Source organism: Caretta caretta, chromosome 21 (genome assembly GCF_965140235.1).
Source record: "Caretta caretta isolate rCarCar2 chromosome 21, rCarCar1.hap1, whole genome shotgun sequence".
Lineage (NCBI taxonomy): Eukaryota > Metazoa > Chordata > Testudines > Cheloniidae > Caretta > Caretta caretta.
In genome coordinates, this window is record NC_134226.1 from 19,347,847 (window position 1) to 19,371,822 (window position 23,976).

General features: G+C 48.2%; 1 protein-coding gene across 10 annotated transcripts in view; it reads left to right on the forward strand.

Annotated features, from left to right (window-relative positions):
* LZTR1 (leucine zipper like post translational regulator 1) overlaps window positions 1–23,976 on the forward strand; it is a 300,011-nt gene that overhangs the window by 200,216 nt on the left and 75,819 nt on the right. For all 10 annotated transcript variants that reach the window (XM_048826871.2, XM_048826873.2, XM_048826876.2 and 7 more), the window contains 2 exons: window positions 7,411–7,594; window positions 8,331–8,500. In XM_048826871.2, coding sequence (XP_048682828.1) covers window positions 7,411–7,594; window positions 8,331–8,500 — 354 coding nt within the window. The remainder of the gene's footprint in view (window positions 1–7,410; window positions 7,595–8,330; window positions 8,501–23,976) is intronic.

Below are 23,976 nucleotides of genomic sequence, written 5' to 3' on the forward strand. Positions count from 1 at the left end.
ATATGTGCTTCAAAGTAGAGAATGTCTGATCTAAAAACAGAGCTGTTCCTGTAGATGTATTGGAGCAGACCTGTGAGCTCAGCCAGAGTCTCCACCTCCTCTCCAAGATCTTGCTCTTTGACGAGGGGGAGCGTTGCGGGATAGATACACCCTGTCACAGGGTGTCTGGCCACGTGTGTACACAATCAAGGAAAGAGGCTAACTGCTAGAGCCAGTTAGGTCCAGTGCTAATGATCCTTACTACGAAACAGGGTAATACAGCCTAGTGGCCAGAGTCAGTAATGTTGCACTCCCACACAGGGCAACATGGCCTAATGGCTAGAGCCAATAAAGCGGCCCTTCCAGTCAGGGCAGCGTGACCTAATGGCCAAGGTCAGTGAAGCGGCCCTTCCGCTCAGGGCAGCGTGGCCCAATGGCCAGAGTCAGTAGATGGCCCTTTCACTCAGGGCAGTGTGGCCCAACTGCCAGGGTCAGCAAACGGCCCTTTCACTCAGGACAATGTGGCCCAATGGTCCGGGTCAGCAAATGGTCCTTCTGCTCAGGGCAGTGTTGCCTAAGGGCCAGAGTCAGTAAAATAGCCCACCTCTGTGAGAGTGCCTGGCATATTGGCCCACTGGGGGAGTGGGGCACCACTCAGGGGACGGGGGGTGTCCTGGGTAAGGAGACTCAGGCCCTCGCTGCTCCTCCGAGTCCCAGCCCAGTGCCTTGGCGATGGTAGGGGTGCTCACCAGCAAGTAAGCAGTGATCCTCCCGAAACACACAGACTGGTTCCCCAGTTCACTCACCAGCAAAAAGTTTTAAGTCCCCTGGGCTGCTTCTTACCCTTTCATAGAATCATAGAAGATTAGGGTTGGAACAGAACTCAGGATGTCATCTAGTCCAACCCCTGTTCAAAGCAGGACCAACCCCAACTAAATCATCCCAGCCAGGGCTTTGTCAGGCTGGGTCTTAAAAACCTCCAAAATGGAGATTCTACCACCTCCCTAGGTAACCCATTTCAGTGCTTCACCACCCTCCTAGTGAAATAGTTTTTCCTAATATCCAACCTGCACCTCCCGTATTGCAACTTGAGACCATTACTCCTTGTTCTATCATCTGCTACCACTGAACAGCCGAGCTCCATCCTGTTTGGAACCTCCCTTCAGGTAGTAGAAGGCTACTATCAAATCCCCCCTCACTCTTCTCTTCTGCAGACTAAATAACCCCAGTTTCCTCAGCCTCTCCTCATAAATCATGTTCCCCAGCCCCCTAATAATTTTTGTTGCCCTCTGCTGGACTCTCCCCAATTTCTCCACATCCTTTCTGTAATGGGAGGCCCAAAACTGGACACAGTGCTCCAGATGTGGCCTCACCAGTGCTGAATAGAGGGGAATAATCACTTCCCTCAGTCTGCTGGCAGTGCTCCTACTAATGCAACCCATATTGCCGTTAGCCTTCTTGGCAACAAGGGCACACTGTTGACTCATATCCAGCTTCTCGTCCACTGTAATCCCCAGGTCCTTTCCTGCAGAACTGCCACTTAGCCAGTCGGTCCCCAGCCTGGAGCAGTGCATGGGATTCTTCCTTCCTAAGTACAGGACTCTGCACTTGTCCTTGTTGAACCTTATTAGATTTCTTTTGGCCCAATCCTCCAATTTGTCTAGGTCACCCTGGACCCTACCCTCCAGTGTATCTACCTCTCCCCCAGCTTAGTGTCATCCACTAACTTGCTGAGGATGCAATCCATCCCATCATCTAGATCATTAATGAAGATGTTGAACACAACCAGCCCCAGGACTGATCCCTGGGGTACTCCGTTTGATACCAGCTGCCAACTAGACATGGAGCCGTTGATCACTACCAGTTGAGCCCGACAATGTAGCCAGCTTTCTATCAGCCTAATAGTCCATTCATCCAATCCATACTTTTTTAACTTGCTGGCAAGAATACTGTGGGAGACTGTATGAAAAGCTTTGCTAAAGTCGTATATCATGTCCACCACTTTCCCTATATCCATACAGTCAGTTATCTCCTCACAGAAGGCAATCAAGTTGGTCAGGCATGACTTTCCCTTGGTGAATCCATGTTGACTGTTCCTGATCACCTTCCTCTCCTCCAAGTGCTTCAGAATGGATTCCTTGAGTATCTGCTCCAAGATTTTGCCAGGGACTGAAGTGAGGCTGTAGTTCCTCGGGTTCTCTTTCTTCCCTTTTTTAAATATGGGCACTATATTTGCCTTTTTCCAATCATCCAAGACCTCCCTGATTGCCACGAGTTTTCAAAGATAACAGCCAATGGCTCTGCAATCACATCAGCCAACTCCCTCAGCACCTTGGGGTGCATTGCATCTGGCCCCATAGACTTATGCATGTCCAGCTTTTCTAAATAGTCCTTAACCTGTTCTTTCACCACTGAGGGCTGCTCACCTCCTCCCCATACTGTATTGCCCAGTGCAGCAGTCTGGGAGCTGACCTTGTCTATGAAGACCGAGGCAAAAAAAAGCATTGAGTACATTATCTTTTTCCACATCGTCTGTCATTAGGTTGCCTCCCCCATTCAGTAAGGATCGCACACTTTCCCTGGCCACCTTTTTGTTGCTAACATACCTGTAGAAAGAAAAGGAGTACTTGTGGCACCTTAGAGACTAACCAATTTATTTGAGCATAAGCTTTCGTGAGCTACAGCTCACTTCATCGGATGCTTTTATGTAGCTCACGAAAGCTTATTCTCAAATTGATTAGTCTCTAAGGTGCCACAAGTACTCTTTTTCTTTTTGCAAATACAGACTAACACGGCTGCTACTATGATACCTGTAGAAACCATTCTTGTTACCCCTCACATCCCTTGCTAGCTGCAACTCCAATTGTGCTTTGACCTTCCTGATTGCACCCCTGTAGGTTCGAGCAATATTTTTATACTCCTCCCTAGTCATCTGTCCAAGTTTCCACTTCTTCTAAGATTCCTTTTTGTGTTTAAGCTCACCAAAGATTTCTCTGTTAACCCAAGCTGGTCACCTGCCATGTTTGCTATTCTTTCTGCACATCAGGATGGTTTGTTTCTGTGCCCTCAATAAGGCTTCTTTAAAATACAGCCAGCTCTCCTGGATTCCTATCCCCTTCATATTAGCATCCCAGGGTATCCTTCCCTTCAGTTCCTTGAGGGAGTCAAAGTCTGCTTTTCTGAAGTCCAGGGTCCGTATTCTGCTACTCTCCTTTCTTCCTTTCGTCAGGATCCTGAACTTGACCACCTCATGATCACTGCTGCCCAGGTTGCCACCCACTTCTACTTCCCCTACCAATTCTTCCCTGTTTGTGAGCACCAGGTCAAGAGGAGCATGGCCCCTAGTTGGTTCCTCCAGCACTTGCACCAGGAAGTTTTCCCCCAAGTCTCTCCAAAAACTTCCTGGATTGTCTGTGCACTGCTCCATTGCTCTCCCAGCAGATGTCCAGGTGATTGAAGTCCCCCATGAGAACCAGGACCTGTGATCTGGAAACTTCTGTTAGTTGTTCCAAGAAAGCCTTGTCTACCTCATCCTTCTGGTCTGGTGGTCTAGCACATTCCTACCACATCATCACCCTTTAGAGTAGCAGCCATGTTAGTCTGTATCCACAAAAAGAAAAGGAGTACTTGTGGCACCTTAGAGACTAACAAATTTATTTGAGCATAAGCTTTTGTGAGGTACAGCTCACTTCATCGGATGCATGCAGTGGAAAATACAGTGGAGAGATTTTATGTACACAGAGGATATGAAACAATGGGTGTTACCATATACACTGTAACAAGAGTGATCAGGTAAGGTGAGCTATTACCATCAGGAGACAAAAAAAACCCTTTTTGTAGTGATAATCAAGGTGGGCCATTTCCAGCAGTTGACAAGAACGTGTGAGGAACTTTGGGGGGAGGAAAATAAACATGGGGAGATAGTTTTACTTTGTTTAATGACACATCCATTCCCAGTCTTTATTCAAGCCTAAGTTAATTGTATCCAGTTTGCAAATTAATTCCAATTCAGCAGTCTCTCGTTGGAGTCTGTTTTTGAAGGTTTTTTTTGTTGAAGAGTTGCCACTTTTAGGTCTGTAATAGAGTGAACAGAGCGATTGAAGTGTTCTCCAACTGGTTTTTGAATGTTATAATTCCTGATGTCTGATTTGTGTCCATTTATTCTTTTACGTAGAGACTGTCCAGTTTGGCCAATGTACATGGCAGAGGGACATTGCTGGCACATGATGGCATATATCACATTGGTAGATGTGCAGGTGAACGAGTCTCTGATAGTGTGGCTGATGTGATTAGGCCCTGTGATGGTGTCCCCTGAATAGATATGTGGACACAGTTGGCAATGGGCTTTGTAGCAAGGATAGGTTTCTGGGCTTGTGTTTTTGTTGTGTGGTGTGTGGTTGCTGGTGAGTATTTGCTTCAGGTTGGGGGGCTGTCTGTAGGCAAGGACTGGCCTGTCTCCCAAGATCTGTGAGAGTGATGGGCTTTCCTTCAGGATAGGTTGTAGATCCTTGATGATGCGTTGGAGAGGATTTAGTTAGGGGCTGAAGGTGATGGCTGGTGGCATTCTGTTATTTTCTTTGTTGGGCCTGTCCTGTAGTAGGTAACTTCTGGGTACTCTTCTGGCTCTGTCAATCTGTTTCTTCACTTCAGCAGGTGGGTACTGTAGTTGTAAGAATGCTTGATAGAGATCTTGTAGGTGTTTGTCTCTGTCTGAGGGGTTGGAGCAAATGCGGTTGTATCGTAGAGCTTGGCTGTAGACAATGGATTGTGTGGCGTGGTCTGGATGAAAGCTGGAGGCATGTAGGTAAGTATAGCGCCTCTAAACTTGACCGAAAGACTCTCAACAGGCTTTTCTGCAGTTTCATACTGGAGCTCTGAGCAATCATATACTGTTCTCTTACATACAGTGCAACTCCTCCACCTTTTCTCCCCCATCTGTCCTTCCTGAACAGTTTATACCCATCCATGACAGTGCTCCAGTCATGTGAGTTATCCCATGAAGTCTCTGTAATTCCAATCACATCATAGTTCCTTGACTGTGCCAGGACTTCCAATTCTTCCTGCTTGTTTCCCAGGCTTCTTGCGTTCGTGTACAGGCACCTAAGAAAACTAGGTGATTGCCCTGCTTTCTCAGTATGAATCAGGAGGCTTCCCGTCTTGTACCCTCCTCCTTGTGTTTCCTCTTGGTATCCCACTTTCCCACTTACCTCAGAGCTTCGGTCTCCATCTCCCAGCAAACCTAGTTTCCCCCTTGTCGAAGCTCCCCGGTATCTCTGGGTCTCTGCGGTCCTCAAATGGCCGGCTCCCAGTGGTGCGGTCCCTTCTTGGGGCTTGTTGGGCAGCCTGGAGTCTGTCTGGAACTCTGCAAGCTGTGGTCCCGCCACTGGGGCCTGTAGCAACTTCCTGGAGAGAGCTCGCAGCTTGCGTCCTTCCCCTACAGCAGCCTGCCCAGACTGAGCTGGGCTGCTTTCTTTTACATGCTTTAGTTGGGGATTGGTCCTGCTTTGAGCAAGGGGTTGGACTAGTTGACCTCCTGAGATCCCTTCCAACCCTGATATTCTATGATTCTATGCTGCCTCCAGGCTGGGCATGCCCATCAGTGTGGGAGGGACGTTGCTTCCTCAGCCTGCAAAGCAGAGTTAACCCTCTCGGGGCTTGTCAGGGTTCCCCCACACACACTCTGAACTCTGGGGTACAGATATGGGGACCCACATGAGAGACCCCCTAAGTTATATTCTGCCAGCTTAGGTTAAAAACTTCTCCAAGGCACAAATTCCTTTCCTTGTCCTTGGACGGTATTGCTGCCACCACCAAGTGATTTACACAAAAATTCAGGGGTCACTTGGAATCCCTATCCCCCCAAGCCCCTTCACCCCCTTTCCTGGGGAGGCTTGAGAATAATATACCAACTAATTACCTTAGCAATGTAAGCACAGACCAGACCCTTTATCTTTAGGACACTAAAATCAATTAGGTTCTTAAAAGAAGAACTTTATAATAAAGAAAGAAGTAAAAGAATCACACCTGCAAAATCAGGATGGAAGGTAACTTTACCGGGTAATAAAAAGGATTTAAAACACAGAGGACTCCCCTCTGGCCTCAGCTTCACAGTTACAAAAACAGGAATAAAACTACCTTTGTAGCATAGGAAAATTCACAAGCCAAAACAAAAGATAACCTAATGCATTTTCTTGCCTTACTTACAAATTCTGTAATTTTAGATGGATCATTCCAGGTATGTTTTCAGGAGATGTTGAACCTGCTTGATCTCTCCCTCCATCCAGAGAGGGAACAAACAAAGAGAGCCACAAACAAATTCTCTTCACCCCCCCCCCCCCCCCCCAATTTGAAAGTATCTTCTTTCCTCATTCGTCATTCTGGTCAGGTTCCAACTAGGTGATTTGAGCTACTTAACCCCTTACAGATAAAGCGATTCAGTACAGCTACCAAGGAGGGATCTTATGCTACCCTTTTCTTTATATTTATGACAGGGCTGGTGCAAGGTAGGTATGCCCTGTCACAGGGAGCTTCATAGATCATAAAACAATAGGATTAGAAAGGAACACAAGGGTCATCTAGGCCAACCCCTTGCCAAGATGCAGGATTTGTTCTGTCTAAACCATCCAAGACAGATGACTATCCAGGGCCCTTTTGGATACCTCCGGTGAAGGAGATGCCAGGAGCTCACTTCTGGTGTGACCAGTGCTTTTGCAGGGAAGTGAAATGATCAGTCTGAGAATATCTGGATTTGGGGTCCTTTGGGTTCCCAGGTCAGCACCGGGTTGAGAGGGTAGGCTTTGTACCTCTGCTATGCTGAGATTGATAAGGGACAGATCGTCCAAGAAAACAGGATAAAGCAATCCCAGGGCTGCACTAACTTGCACCCCTTGCTGCCTTAGCCCTCATGGACATTGTGGTACCTGGGAAGCATCAGGGTGCAGGACTGTCTCAACCAGGCCTTCCCCTGCCTCTGATCTGCCCGAGATGCCTCCTGTGCCAGAGGATCCAAACCTGTGTTGCTGTTGCGGTGTCTGTCATGGGGGCCTGCTGCACCAGAGAAGTTTACTGGGGGCCTTGCAGCCACTTTGCCGAGTGTACATGCAGTTGTGCATAGAGCGCAGAGGAGATTTTCCAGCATCTGATGCACCTCTTCAGGGGGAAGATGGGACACTTCATTACTGAGCTCCGTGGTTGAGGCTCTCTTTATTTTGAAATGCAGGGAAATTCAAAGATAAATGTCACAAAGCCAGTTCAGGGCATGAAGGGACCCAACTCCACAGCACATCGCCAGGAAGTACAGTGCAAAGCCATGTAGCTACATACATCACAGTCTCACAAATGCACACCCACAAACAGTTTGTTCCTGGCAAACCAGCCCTTGGACACACCCAGACCTTTGCTTCTTTGTTTTCTGTTTTTCTATCCCATTAGAAATCAAAGCAAGAGATTGAAGAAGAGGGACAAGCACTGTCCCAGAACGAGGGGATTTGTGGCAATGTCAAGCTGTGCTGCCTGCAACCTCTGCTGGAAGTGACAATCCGAGAAGCTGAAGCTCAGCCCTTTGAGGTGCTCATGCAGTTCCTGTACACGGATAAAATAAAATACCCACGCAAAGGTAGGACAGCAGGAGGAGGACTGTGTGCAAGCCAAACCTGGCCCATAGGGTCTTTTAAAAAGAAAATGAAAATTGAATATTAGCAATTTGTGAGCAAATCTTTATACTTATCACTGATGCAACCACTGCTGGAATTCTGAGTCCAGTTCTGTTGTCCACAGCTCAAGAAGGATGCTCAAAAATCAGAGAGGGTTCAGAGAAGAGCCACAAGAATTATTAAAAGATTTGAAAACATGATTTGTAGTCATAGACTCAAGGAGCTCATTCTGTTTATCTTAACAAAGAGAAGGTTAAGAAGTGCCTTGATTACAGTCTATAAGACTTACATAGGGAAAAAAATATTTAATAATGGGCTCTTCAGTCTACCAGAGAAAGGTATAACACAGTGCAATGGCTGGAAGTTGAAGCTAGACAAATTCAGACTGGAATAAGGCATACATTTTTAACAGTGAGAGTAATTAACCATTAATCACTGACCATTTTATAGTCAAGATTGGATGTTTTTCTAAAAATCTCCTTTAGGAGCTATTCTGGGGAAGCTCTGTGACCTGTGTTAAACAGGAGATCAGACTAGATGATCATAATGCTAATCTCCCTTGGTTCTGCTATCCGAATTACTCAAGATGGCATCAGAAATTGGGAAAATTTCTGACCTCACTGGACATCTTTGAAGAACCTTATATTAGAAAGCTCTCTAGAGCTGTGGAATGACACTGTTTCCCTTTGTGATGTACAGGTCATGTGCAGGATGTACTACTTATCATGGACGTGTACAAACTAGCCCTGAATTTCAAGCTCTCGCGACTGGAACAGCTCTGCCTCCAGTATATTGAAGCATCTGTAGATCTACAGAATGTGCTCATTGTGTGTGAAAATGCTAACAAGCTTCAACTGGATCAACTAAAGGTAAACACTGAATTTCACTAACAAGGTTACTGATAAAAATTAAAGAATTAAAGCTCAGTATAGTCACTGTAGACATTGACTCATGGACAAAACATATTATTGTTGTTTTGTGGGTTTTAAGGCTTTGAAGTTGACTTTGAAATTGGTAGCAACTTAAAATTCCACCTGGGGGTCAGCATCAGCATTAAACTAGACTCCCTTCCTCCCGCTTCCTATGTCTTTAACATTACAGAGTTTGGTTGACCTAGGGCTGCATACGTTGACCTAGCTCTGTAAGTGTCTACACTAAAATGTAGCTCCCACCAATGTAAGTCACCCACTACAGTGACCTAATAACTTCACCTCTGCGAGAGGTGTAGGTTGATGTAGTTAGGGTGATGCAGTGCCGGTGTGGACACTGAGTTACGTACATCGTCTGTTGGCTGTCAGCCCTGGGGTGGGGGATGTGGGGAGCTCCAGGTGTCAGTGCCCTCCAGTGCCCCACACAGTTAAGTCAGTGGAAGCACTCCTGGTGAGAATGCGCTCCGCCGACAGAAGGTGGACATGAACCACCATTTTAATTACTATGGTGGCTATACATCGATTTAATTTTGTAGTGTAGACATGCCCTAATGCAGCAGCTGGAACAGCTACTGCCCTAAAAACATCTCTTTACCTGAAATCCCTTTACAGTTCTTAGGTGGTTGTCATGGATTCCCAGAGTCTGATCTGTGTCTTAGCCTTTAACCAGTCTACTGGGAGTCCCCTTTACTGTGCTGGACCCCTTGGATCCCCAGGGTTTTCCAGGGGCAGGACCATGGTGTCCATGACTCCACCTCTCTTTCCCTGTGGCTCCCTTCAGGGAGTCCAGCTGAGGCAGACTCCTGCAAGAGATATTTCCCCTTCCAGAGTGCAGTGCTCTTAAGTAACTGCAGCAACACCAGGCAGCCTTTCTCCGGCAAGGTAACCTTTATTAGTCACCTGGAGCACAGAAAGTCTTTGGGTTAGTATGAGAGTGACAGACTTATGATAGAGTCCATGTTGGTGGAGCCGGGGCTTCATCCTGCTCTGCTGCCTCTGAGCTCTATCCTACTGTCAAGGATTCATGTTTGGTCATTGAGGTTCCCATTTTTTTTTCTGGACCCTTCATTGCTTTGTGCTAATTCCAGCCAGCTCTTGATGGCACATTCTTACCACCCCAGACAGCCACATGACCCAAGCCTCTCATGCCTCCTGCTCTGTTCCAGGAGAAGCATGTTAACCCTTCTGCCTCCTGTGCAGTGAGGAGATGCATATAGTTCACAGAAATATTACAGAAAATTCACACATTTGTCACAGGAACTTATCTCTACTAAAGTTTGTCTGGTTTCTTAAGCTCATTTCTTTTTCTCTGTTGTTAGCTCTTCAAGTATGTGTCAGTGTAGTCCCACGGTAGGTGTGCACAAGCCTCATGTGCAGAAGATCAGATATTTTGAATAGCTCCCATACAGTGGTGTAAAGGGCAGAGCAGCCACAACCCCCCTCAGTTCCCCCTACTGCCTTAGGAGTGAAAAGGAATTTGGCAAATCTCTGACCTGCAACTCGCTTCAGACACTTTAAGCCAGATCTTTCAAGGTGCTTAGTGAAGAATTCTTACAATCAAATTTGTTCTCTAAAGGATATTGATTGGTGACATCTCCCCACCCCATGTGCAACAGGGTAAAATGCTTCTTGCCAGCTCCCATGTCTTGTGACAGAGTTCAAACCCTGCCCATCCTGCAATGAACTAATCCCTATCATGGACAGACAAGCCAATGCCTCTCTTGCTTAGGAGAGTGTCACATCCTGAATAATTCCTTTGTGTGCAAGAACTTCTCCACCAGGACCTCCAAGTCTAGGAATGCATGGTTCAAGCTACATGTACTTGAGCAGTCCATACAGATCACTTTGGCCCCAGATGTGACAATTATGACCAGAGTGAGGCTGGTTAAATTAGCGTCGACCAGTGATCCCTTGAATACTCTTCAAACTCCAGGATCAGGCAGTGGAAAGAAGGCAAAGAGGACACTGGCAGAGTTGACACTAATGATGTCAACCGCCTCTTAAGAGCTTGGCACTATGCATCTTGGCATTGACAGACTTGGCATTGGTAAATCGGGTGCTGAGAACTTTGTCTTCCTTACTGGCTGCTCCAACTCACCGAGTAAAGCTGGCATTGCATCCACTTATAAACTGGACGCCCACTGATGTAGCCTGTCCGAGCATAAACCTAGCTCCAAGACCGAAGGGAACTCCCATATGGAAGACATGGAATGTTTCTCCAAGGAAAAAACCCTTAAACGGTTGGGCAAAACAAGATACCTGCCACGATCCCAGTACCAATGCCAGTGATGAAGCCAAGGAAGTACATCAGTTGGCCCCATTCAGTCCCTCAGTACTGTCCTTCAGTGAGGCGATATATTCCTCCTCACTCTTGCCAATGTATCCCTTCTTGCTGACATTGAACAGAAATCTCTCTTCCGTGCCATTGGAGAATGACTTCAAGGAGGATATTGGGGAGCCCACATTTAGAGCACCACCTCAACCGGCTCTGGAGTGCCATGGGCCAACCAGCCCCAACATGGTCAATACCCATAAATATGCCACCTTGTTTGGCTGTATTGACATGTGAAGGAGCAGTTTAGCGTCTTCTACAATGTAGAAAAAGGAATATAGATCATGCTTCCTGATGGCTTCGCTGACTAGCCCATCCACAGAGGAATGAGAGGTGGGCCCACAGGAACAGGAGATGTTAGAGAGACAACAGTGAGCCCCGACATCCCCCAAGGAATCCTTCTCACCACCAGACAAGGCAGAGACACTAGCACGCACCCTGGCTACAGATCAGTGATTCTCAAACTTCTGTACTGGTGACTCCTTTCACATAGCAAGCTTCTGAGTGCAACCCCCCCACCATTTATAAATTAAAAACACTTTTTAATATATTTAACACCATTATAAATGCTAGAGGCAAAGCGGGGGTGGGATGGAGGCTGACAGCTCGCGACCCCCTATGTAATAACCTCATGACCCCCTGAGGGGTCCCGACCACCAGTGTGAGAACCCTTGCTATAGATGATTCTAAAGCCTTCCTGGACCTCCTGTCCTGAATTGTGGAGACCCTTGATACGGAGGCTTGGACTACACTATCAATTTATACCTGCCTGTGACAAAGTTCCTTCTCTGCCTTGGTGGGTCCTGCGCTTATTGGTGGCTTTGCTCGCCTCAGAGATTCACAGGAGCCCTCAGTTTGGCCACTTTTGCTAGTGGCTCAAACCTGCCGTTCACTCAGCTAACCTCATCACTGGCCAGTGTGGGGAAAAGGAAGGAGAACAATCCCTGCAGCCTCTGCTGATCCACCTAGTGGGTCGGGGGAGAGGCCAGGGACCATACCCTCTAGTGGAACCCACAGTCCAGGTCAACTCCTCCTGTATCCAACAGGGAGTTGGGGGAATGGGGTGAACCTGAGCCCGCCCTCAACTCTGGGTTCCATCCCAGAGCCCTGTGGATCACAGCTGTCTACAGTATTTTGTATAACACCGGTGTAACAGCTACAACTCCCTGGGCCTCCTCCCAACACCTTCTTTATCCTCACCATAGGACCTTCTTCCTGATGCTAGATAGTGTTTGTACTCCTCAGTCCTCCAGCAGCACTCCCTCTCACTCTCAGCTCCTTACGTGCCCCTCACTGACTGAAGTGAGGTCTTTTTTTAAACCAGGTGCCCTGATTAGCCTGCCTGTCTTAAGGGATTCTAGCAGCTTCTTAATTGGCTCCAGGTGTCCTAATTAGCCTGTCTGCCGTAATTGGTTCCAGCAAGTTCCTGATTGTTCTGGAACTGCCCCTGTTAGCTTACCCTGGGAAAAGGGACCTGCTTAATCTGGGGCTAATATGTCTGCCTTCTGTTACTCTCCTGTAGCCATCTGGACTGACCCTGTCACATATTCCCCCCCCTCCCCCCGTTCAACACCGCGGGGTTGGGCAACTTGGGATGTCAGGCAGTGTACCCGTGACAAGCCATTTGCATTGCCATGTGGCTTCCAGCCCGGTGTTGTCTGGTGAATTGAAAAGGTTGTTGGGGACAGGAACCATCTGGTCACCCTTGTGTTCTTCTTTTTATTTCATTGCATCCACTGGAGGGATGCATAGTTGGTCACAAGGGTAAACCGTCGTCCCAGCAGGTAATAACATAGTGTTTCCATGGCCCATTTCACAGCAAGGCACTTTGTCTCAACCACTGCATGCTTCTGCTCTCTCGGGAGGAGTTTCCTGCTGAGGTAGAGGATCAGGTGTTCTTTGTCTGTGACCATCTGTGACAGGACAGCTCCCAGTCCTACTTCAGATGCATCTGTTTGTAAAATGAACTCTTTGTTGAAGTGTGGGGCTGTAAGCACGGGGTTACTGCAGAGGGCTGTCTGTAGATCCATGAATGCTTTCTCTGCAGCATCTGTCCACTTCACCATGTCTGGACCCCAGGCTTTTATCATCTCTGTCAGGGGACTTGCTCTGGTGGCGAAATGGGGAATAAATTGCCAGTAGTACCCCACCACAACCAGAAATGCCTGGACTTGCTTTTTCCAATTTGGCCAGGACCAATTTTGGTTAGCCTCCGGTTTGTTTGTTTGGGGCTTGGCCATGCCCCTTCCTACAATGTAGCCAAGGTATTTAGCATTGGCAAGCCCTATAGCACACCTGCCTGGGTTGGCTGTAAGGCCGGCCAGTCTTAATGTGTCCAGTACCACTTCCACCTTTTCCAAGAGGGTCTCCCAGTTGGGGGTGTGAATAATCACATCATTCAGGTACGCAGCTGCATAACTGGTATGGGGCCGCAGGAGCTTGTCCATAAGACACTGGAAAGTGGCAGGTGCCGCATGCTGTCCAAAAGGAAGAACAGTATATTGAAACAGACCCTTTGCTGTAGAGAGTGCCATCTTTTCTTTTGCATCTTTGGCAAGGGGAATCTGCCAGTATCCCTTTGTTAAATCAAGGGTGGTCAAAAATTGGGCATTGCCCAGGCGGTCAACTAACTCATCAATGCGGGGTATGGGTTATACATCAAATTTGGATATCTCGTTCAGATGGCGAAAGTCATTACAAAACCTAGTGGTGCCATCAGGTTTGGGCACCAACACAATCGGGCTCGACCACTGACTGTGGGTTCCAACATGCTTTTCACCTCTGCCTTGATCTCCTACCTTTTTGCCGCTGGGACCCGGTAGGGCCTTAAAGTTATCTTTGCCCCAGGGTCTGTGATAATGTGGTGATATGCTTCCATGGTCTGGCCTGGTTTGGTTGAAAACACATCCTGATACCATCTTAGTTAGCTCCTTCTTCTGGTTCGGTGTCAGATCAGGTGATATCTGCCTATATCTACCTGCACATGTAGGTTATTTCCCTGGTTCGGGGCCTCTTGGGCCACTACACATGCCTCTTGCTGGTGCCAAGGTTTCAAAAGGTTGATGTGATAAATCTGTTCTTGTTTCCGGTGTCCTGGCTGCCGCATCTTGTAGGTTACTTCCCCAACGGTGTCAACCACCTCATAGGGCCCCTGCCATTGGGCCAAAAGCTTGCTTTCTGCCGTGGGTACCAACACCATGACCCGATTCCCCTGGTTGGAACTGTTGGACTTTTGCCTGGTGATTATAATGGGTTCGCTGGGCATCCTGCGCCTTTTCCAAATGTTCCTGTACAAAAGGGGTGACCCTGGCTATCTGGTCTCGCATCTGCAATACATGTTCAATTATATTTCTCCCCACATTGGGTTCCTCTTCCCAGATCTCTTTGGCGATATCTAGTATGCCACAGGGGTGGCACCCGTATAATAACTCAAAGGGGGAAAAACAGTTGAGGCCTGAGATACCTCCCATATGGCGAACATAAGGTAAGGTAGTAGGGTGTCCCAAACCTTCCTGTCCCGACTTACCACCTTCTGTATCATAGCCTTGAGGGTTCGGTTAAACCTTTCTACCAGCCCATTGGTCTGTGGATGATAGACTGAAGTTCTCAGGGTACGTATATGGAGCAGGGTACAGAGGTCCTTCATTAGCTTCGACATGAATGGGGTTCCTTGGTCTGTTAATATCTCCTTTAGTAGCCCCACTCGGACAAAGATCCCCACCAGCTCTTTGGCTATCATTTTAGAGGCCGTGTTCCGCAGGGCGATGGCTTCTGGTTAGCGAGTAGCATAGTCCAAAACAAGAAGTATAGGTGGCCCCAGGCTGTCTTCTCCAGGAGTCCCACTAGGTCCATGGCTATTCGCTCGAAGGGGACCTCTATGATGGGAAGGGGTACTAAAGGTGCCCTCAAGTGGGGATGGGGACTGTGCAGCTGACACTCTGGGCACGATGCACAGTACCTCCGCATTTCTTCATGTACTCCGGGCCAGAAGAAGCGTCACAGGACCCATGCCAGGGTCTTCTCTGCCCCCAAATGCCCCCCAAAAAGATGACTATGGGCAAGATGTAATACAGCATTCTGGTGTTTTTGAGGTACTAGGATCTGCTGTACCTTCTGCCCCTGTATTGGTGCAACCCGGTACAAGAGATCCTTCTTCATCATGAAGTAGGGTCCTGGTCCCTGGGTTTTCCCTTCCATGGGGACCCCATCTATTTCGGTCACCTCCTTCCTAATGTTGTCGTACCTTGGGTCTTCAGCCTGGTCCCGTCCAAAATTTTCTCTCCTGGGGCTGATCTGCCCGAGATCTAGGGGGCCAGTCTCTGTCGCCTCTACTGGGTCAAAGGCATTAGGGTGGGGGTCAGACGTGGGTGCGTCTCCCTCCTGAGTGGCCTCCTTTTCAGCTGCTCGTGTCCGCCTACCTAAGAGAGCGACCCTCTGGCTTTGGGTCAGTATTCGGGTTCCCAAGGCCTTTGCTGCCCTTCTTTCCCTTTTCTTCTTTCTATCCTGCCTGGGAGTGGAGAACAAATCTGGGGATATTTCAGAGAAGATTGGGGGTTGACAGTCTACTATGGATGTCTCACTAACTTCAGGGTTTCCCCCTTTCTCCAGTTCCCCTACTGGGAGTAAGTCTCCAAACCCTGGAAAGTCCCTCCCTATGAGCACCGGGTATGGGAGTTTAGGGACTACACCTGCTGCTACCTCAGTAGTGTTCCCCTGGATTTCAATTTTTACTGGGATGGTGGGGTAATAACTAACTGTCCCATGGACGCATGTCACCCCAGTGCGCTTTACCTGCAGCAGATGACAACACTTCACAAGCTTCCCTGAAATAAGCGTGATAGCACTCCCCAAATCAACTAGTGCCGTGGTTTCTGCCACATTTAGTTTTACTGGTCTGGTGTATATATGCAGGGTTAGTGCGACCCCCACCAGGTGAATTAGGGAGCATGTGTCTGCCCAGTTCCCCAGGTTACACTGCATAGGCTCCTCGGCATTGGGACACTGTGCAGCTATGTGTCCCCACTCCCCGCAGGTGTAACATCTGTATGGGGCCCTAGGCATTGCCCAGTCTCTCGGTTTGGGCAGTCTAATGATACTATCCTCTTTCCCCTCAGTGCTCCAACTGTTTGCGGCTTCTGATGGGTCTTCAGCCTCTCTCTTTTTCCACTAGGCCCTCCTAGGGGCCCAGTTGCCCAAGCTTTGGGGCTTGGTGCTGCTTGTTTAACCCAGGGTGCCTTAAGATGCTTTAACCTTAAGTGGTTGGGTCAGTTCCCTTGCCGTCCTTTGCCTCTCTACTGGTGCGACAACCTCGTCATAGGTGGAGGGTTCATTCTGGCTTACCCAGACACGAAGGTCTGGCAGTAGTCCCCTCATGTATCGGTTGATGGCTCCAGGTGTCCTAATTAGCCTGCCTGCCTTAATTGGTTCCAGCAAGTTCCTGATTGTTCTGGAACTGCCCGTTACCTTACCCAGGGAAAAGGGACCTGCTTAATCTGGGTGTAAACAGTACGGGCTTCTCCCGTCAACATAGCTATCGCCTCTCTGGAGGTGGAGTACCTACGCTGATGGGAGAAGCTCTTCACTAAGTGCTACAGTGGGATGTAAACCTTAACACACTTAAAACTGCCTTCACCAAACAAGGACATTCCACCAGAGAAGTAGATTGCATCATGGAACAGGCCACACAAATACCCCGAGAGAACCTGCTTCAATACAGAAATAAAACCCCCTCTGACTGCACACCAGTAGTTGTCACTTACCATCCCACACTGGAACCCATATAAGATAGCATTAAATATTCACAACCCATACTCTATGGGGTCCACATTCTGAAAGAAATCTTTTCTGAACCCCTCTTCTGGCCTTCAAACAACCCCGCAGCTTCTCCAAAATCATCATTAGAAGCAAGCTCCCCACAGACCAGGACACATCAATTCAAATCTTTACCAGACCCCTGCCAGAACAACAGATGCAAAACCTGTAGACATATCTCCATGGCTACGATGATTGACACCCCCTCCCCAATACACCTTTCAAGATCTGAGAGTCCTGCAACATGTGGCATACCTTATCTGGTGCACTAAATGCCCCAGTAACAACTATGTGAGTGAAACCAGACGGGCACTATGCTCTCGAATGAGCTAACAGAAAAATCATAAAAAAAGAAAAAAACACCACGTGGGTGAACACTTTTCAGAAAATGATCACTCTATCTGACTTCTCAGGAAATCTTCACATCTTCAAAAGAGACTACTGGGAGCTTAAATTTATAACTTTGCTAGACCCTAAAAATCATGGACTAAATAGGACTCTAGATTTATGGCTTATTACAAGAATCTCACCAACAACCCACTAACAACTTCTCTGACAAGTTGCCTCCCCCCAGCCTTTCCCCCCATGACTGAAGGGTTGTTAACAGGCCAATTCACCTTTAATGGTCCCTTGCAATATGGTGTCCAGAAATAGACATATATGCCACAGATCAGAACAAGAAATGCCGTGTGTTCTGCTCCAGAGGGGTTTTGAGTCCAGGCTTTCTGTAGTCTCATAGGCAGAGGGGCTCATGTATGCCTTCTGCCAATTCATTTAATACCAGGGATCCTGAGGGAACTCAGACAAGGTTCAGCCTCAGTTATTATGCTAGACCCAGCGTGGCCCAGACAGCTCTGATACTCTGAGCTGATGAACCTATCAACACACCACTTGTTCTATCTGACATGATTTTGCAAAACAGAAGTGAGATCTTTCACCTCTTTCATCATTACATCTGACAGTGTGGTTGTTGGCTGATTAACTGCCTTTGAAAGGAGCTGTTCAAATGAAGTCCAGGACAGTTTGGTACATAGCAGAAAAACCTCTACTATACTGAGCCCTGGTCTACACTAGGACTTTAGGTCGAATTTAGCAGCGTTAAATCGATTTAAACCTGCACCCGTCCACACAATGAAGCCCTTTATTTCGACTTAAAGGGCTCTTAAAATCGATTTCCTTACTCCACCCCTGACAAGTGGATTAGCGCTTAAATCGACGTTGCCGGCTCGAATTTGGGGTACTGTGGACACAATTCGATGGTATTGGCCTCCGGGAGCTATCCCAGAGTGCTCCATTCTGACCGCTCTGGACAGCGCTCTCAACTCAGATGCACTGGCCAGGTAGACAGGAAAAGAACCGCGAACTTTTGAATCTCATTTCCTGTTTGGCCAGCGTGGCAAGCTGCAGGTGACCATGCAGAGCTCATCAGCACAGGTGACCATGATGGAGTCCCAGAATCGCAAAAGAGCTCCAGCATGGACCGAACGGGAGGTACGGGATCTGATCGCTGTTTGGGGAGAGGAATCCGTGCTATCAGAACTCCGTTCCAGTTTTCGAAATGCCAAAACCTTTGTGAAAATCTCCCAGGGCATGAAGGACAGAGGCCATAACAGGGACCCGAAGCAGTGCCGCGTGAAACTGAAGGAGCTGAGGCAAGCCTACCAGAAAACCAGAGAGGCGAACAGCCGCTCTGGGTCAGAGCCCCAAACATGCCGCTTCTATGATGAGCTGCATGCCATTTTAGGGGGTTCAGCCACCACTACCCCAGCCGTGTTGTTTGACTCCTTCAATGGAGATGGAGGCAATACGGAAGTAGGTTTTGGGGACGAAGAAGATGATGAGGAGGAGGTTGTAGATAGCTCACAGCAAGCAAGCGGAGAAACCGGTTTTCCCGACAGCCAGGAACTGTTTCTCACCCTAGACCTGGAGCCAGTACCCCCCGAACCCACCTAAGGCTGCCTCCTGGATTCAGCAGGCGGAGAAGGGACCTCTGGTGAGTGTACCTTTTAAAATGCTATACATGGTTTAAAAGCAAGCATGTGAAAGGATTACTTTGCCCTGGCATTTGCGGTTCTGCCTTTGCAAAAGGTTTCTGGGGAGGGCAGCCTTATTTCGTCCTTCATGGTAGGACACTTTACCACTCCAGGCCAGTAACACGTACTCGGGAATCACTGTAGAACAAAGCATTGCAGTGTATGTTTGCTGGCATTCAACCAAAATCCGTTCACGCGGTGGGAGGAGGCAAAATGCGACCTTGTAAAGAAAGCACATGTGCTATGTATGTAATGTTAACAGCAAGGTTTACCCTGAAAGAGTGTAGCGACTGTTTTATAAAATGTGTCTTTTTAAATACTGCTGTCCCTTTTTTTTTCTCCACCAGCTGCATGTGTTTCAATGATCACAGGATCTTCTCCTTCCCAGAGGCTAGTGAAGCTTAGAAAGAAAAAAAAACTCACTCGCGATGAAATGTTCTCCGAGCTCATGCTGTCCTCCCACACTGACAGAGCACAGACGAATGCGTGGAGGCAAATAATGTCAGAGTGCAGGAAAGCACAAAATGACCGGGAGGAGAGGTGGAGGGCTGAAGAGAGTAAGTGGCGGGCTGAAGACAGGGCTGAAGCTCAAATGTGGCGGCAGCGTGATGAGAGGAGGCAGGATTCAATGCTGAGGCTGCTGGAGGACCAAACCAGTATGCTCCAGTGTATGGTTGAGCTGCAGCAAAGGCAGCTGGAGCACAGACTGCCACTGCAGCCCCTCTGTAACCAACCGCCCTCCTCCCCAAGTTCCATAGCCTCCACACCCAGACGCCCAAGAACGCGGTGGGGGGGCCTCCGGCCAACCAGCCACTCCACCACAGAGGATTGCCCAAAAAAAAGAAGGCTGTCATTCAATAAATTTTAAAGTTGTAAACTTTTAAAGTGCTGTGCTTAAAGTGCTGTGTGGCATTTTCCTTCCCTCCTCCACCACCCCTCCTGGGATACCTTGGTAGTCATCCCCCTATTTGTGTGATGAATGAATAACGAATGCATGAATGTGAAGCAACAATGACTTTATTGGCTCTGCAAGCGGTGATCGAAGGGAGGAGGGGAGGGTGGTTAGCTTACAGGGAAGTAGAGTGAACCAAGGGGCGGGGGGGTTCATCAAGGAGAAACAAACAGAACTTTCACACCGTAGCCTGGCCAGTCATGAAACTGTTTTTCAAAGCTTCTCTGATGCGTACCGCGCCCTCCTGTGCTCTTCTAACCGCCCTGGTGTCTGGCTGCGCGTAACCAGCAGCCAGGCGATTTGCCTCAACCTCCCACCCCGCCATAAACGTCTCCCCCTTACTCTCACAGATATTGTGGAGCACACAGCAAGCAGTAGTAACAGTGGGAATATTGGTTTCGCTGAGGTCTAAGCGAGTCAGTAAACTGCGCCAGCGCGCCTTTAAACGTCCAAATGCACATTCTACCACCATTCTGCACTTGCTCAGCCTGTAGTTGAACAGCTCCTGACCACTGTCCAGGCTGCCTGTGTATGGCTTCATGAGCCATGGCATTAAGGGGTAGGCTGGGTCCCCAAGGATACATATAGGCATTTCAACATCCCCAACAGTTATTTTCTGGTCTGGGAATAAAGTCCCTTCCTGCAGCTTTTGAAACAGACCAGAGTTCCTGAAGATGCGAGCATCATGCACCTTTCCCGGCCATCCCACGTTGATGTTGGTGAAACGTCCCTTGTGATCCACCAGAGCTTGCAGCACTATCGAAAAGTACCCCTTGCGGTTTATGTACTCGGCGGCTTGGTGCTCCGGTGCCAAGATAGGGATATGGGTTCCGTCTATAGCCCCACCACAGTTAGGGAATCCCATTGCAGCAAAGCCATCCACTATGACCTGCACATTTCCCAGGGTCACTACCCTTGATATCAGCAGATCTTTGATTGCGTGGGCTACTTGCATCACAGCAGCCCCCACAGTAGATTTGCCCACTCCAAATTGATTCCCAACTGACCGGTAGCTGTCTGGCGTTGCAAGCTTCCACAGGGCTATCGCCACTTGCTTCTCAACTGTGAGGGCTGCTCTCATCTTGGTATTCATGCGCTTCAGGGCAGGGGAAAGCAAGTCACAAAGTTCCATGAAAGTGCCCTTACGCATGCGAAAGTTTCGTAGCCACTGGGAATCGTCCCAGACCTGCAACACTATGCGGTCCCACCAGTCTGTGCTTGTTTCCCGAGCCCAGAATCGGCGTTCCACAGCATGAACCTGCCCCATTAGCACCATGATGCATGCATTGTCAGGGCCCATGCTTTCAGAGAAATCTGTGTCCATGTCCTGATCACTCACGGGACCGCGCTGACGTCGCCTCCTCGCCCGGTATCGCGTTGCCATGTTCTGGTGCTGCATATACTGCTGAATAATGCGTGTGGTGGTTAATGTGCTCCTAATTGCCAAAGTGAGCTGAGCGGGCTCCATGCTTCCCGTGGTATGGCGTCCGCACAGAAAAAAGGCGCGGAACGATTGTCTGCCCTTGCTTTCACGGGGGGAGGGAGGGAACGGGGGGCTGACGATATGTACCCAGAACCACCCGCGACAATGTTTTAGCCCCATCAGGCATTGGGATCTCAACCCAGAATTCCAATGGGCAGCGAAGACTGCGGGAACTGTGGGATAGCTACCCACAGTGCAACGCTCCGGAAGTCGACGCTTGCCTCGGTACTGTGGAAGCGCTCCGCCGAGTTAATGCACTTAATGCACTTAGAGCATTTTCTGTGGGGACACACACACTCGAATTTATAAAACCGATTTCTAAAAAACCGACTTCTATAAATTCGACCTTATTCCGTAGTGTAGACATACCCTGAGAAATGAAACAAAATGGAAGAGGTTTTCTATTTGGGCTCCAAAACATTTCCCTTGTCAATTCCTCTTTCTGCTACTCAGGACTGTCTGCTAGCTCTAACACATTTGGGGCCATCCATCAGATCCATAAGAGTACATTTAGCAGTAATAGCTGCATACCATCCTCAATTCAGGGTTATACTGTATCTTCCCACCCTACAGTTGCTAGATTCCGTAAGGGTTTTATTCATGTTTTTCCACCCAGACCAAGGGGCTCCTCCTTCCTGGGACCTCAACACAGTGTTAACTGTTTAGTGGGACCTCCTTTTTAGCCACAAGCAACCTGCTTTTTTGATCAACTGTCTATGAAGACTGCTGTCAAAGTTTGACTCAGATTCACAATTTATCAGACCACTCTGTTTTATTAGCAAAGCTGCTCTGCTAATACATTTAGAGTGGGGCTTGTGTCTCTTAATTTATACTGTTTTTGGAGAACAAGTTACAGAGAAGTTACAGACAAAAGAAGAAAAAAGATTTTAGTCACCACCCTTCGAGATCCCTGAGACCAGTCACGTATCTTCAATTACCTGCCACCCTTAACAATCTCCTTTAACAGCTTCCAGTTAACTTAAAAAGAAAAGGAGTACTTGTGGCACTTTAGAGACTAACCAATTTATTTGAGCATGAGCTTTCGTGAGCTACAGCTCACTTCATCAGATGTTTACATGATGAAGTGAGCTGTAGCTCACGAAAGCTCATGCTCAAATAAATTGGTTAGTCTCTAAGGTGCCACAAGTACTCCTTTTCTTTTTGCGAATACAGACTAACACGGCTGTTCCTCTGAAACCAGTTAACTTAACTAATTGCCCTTCACACCTCCCATTCTGATGCCTGCTTCTTAGACTTGCTGGCTCTGTCTTAATTGCTTCTCCATTCAAAAGCTAACTGTCCCTACATGTGCTCCCTCAGATACTTTGTAACATGTTTTGGCATGCCCTCTCATATACAATGTATCCAGCATGTCCCCTTATACAACGCTATACTTATATAATGTTATACTTCCACACTGCTTACATCAACTCATAGGTTAGGGGACATGCAAGCCCTTATGGATGGTCCACCTGACATGACATTCCATAAAGATAGGCCTCACTCCAAATTCCTGCCTAATATTGTTTCTGATTTTTATTTAAATCAGTTGCTTCCCTGCCCAGTTTTCTCCCTCAAGTGCTACTCTCACACCAGGGGGAAGCCAAATCATAGAATATCAAGGTTGGAAGGGACCTCAGGAGGTCATCTAGTTCAACCCCCTGCTCAAAGCAGGACCAATCCCCAATTTTTGCCCCGATCCCTAAATGGCCCCCTCAAGGATTGAACTCACAACCCTGGGTTTAGCAGGCCAGTGCTCAAACCACTGAGCTATCCCTCCCCCCCAATGGCACACCCTTTGACATAGTAGGGCTCTAACATACTACCTGGATGGGATCACATCCTTCACAAGATCCCACAGACTGTGTGTAGCCTTTTCAGATAGGGTTAAGGTTCAAGCCACTTCCACCCAAAGGTTGTCCAAATAGATAACTAACTATATTAGATCCTGTTATGAAGTAGCTAGGGTAGATTTCACTTGGATGTTTTGAGGTTCACTCAGGCCAGACAGGGGTTTGATCAATATCTGCCTTTTAACCCTGGGTGTCTTGTGACTGTGCAGCTTTTGTCCAGAGCTTTGACCCCAACAGCCAGCCAGCGGCCCACAAGGCTCACTTTGCCTTTGCCCAACTTGGTTACTTCAGAAGAAGTCTGCTTTTCTGAAGTCCAGGGTCCATATTCTGCTGCTTTCCTTTCTTCCTTGTGTCAGGATCCTGAACTCGACCATCTCATGGTCACTGCCTCCCAGGTTCCCATCCACTTTTGCTTCCCCTACTAATTCTTCCCGGTTTGTGAGCAGCAGGTCAAGAAGAGCTCTGCCCCCTAGTTGGTTCCTCCAGCACTTGCGCCAGGAAATTGTCCCCTACACTTTCCAAAAACTTCCTGGATTGTCTGTGCACCACTGTATTGCTCTCCCCGCCGACATCAGGGTGATTGAAGTCTCCCATGAGAACCAGGGCGTGCGATCTAGTAGCTTCTGCGTGTTGCCTGAAGAAAGCCTCGTCCACCTCATCCCCCTGGTCCGGTGGTCTATAGCAGACTCCCACCACGACATCACCCTTGGTGCTCACACTTCTAAACTTAATCCAGAGACTCTCAGGTTTTTCTGCAGTTTCATACCGGAGCTCTGAGCAGTCATACTGCTCTCTTACATACAGTGCAACTCCCCCACCTTTTCTGCCCTGCCTGTCCTTCCTGAACAGCTTATATCCGTCCATGACAGTACTCCAGTCATGGGATTTATCCCACCAAGTCTCTGTTATTCCAATCACATCATAATTCCTTGACTGTGCCAGGACTTCCAGT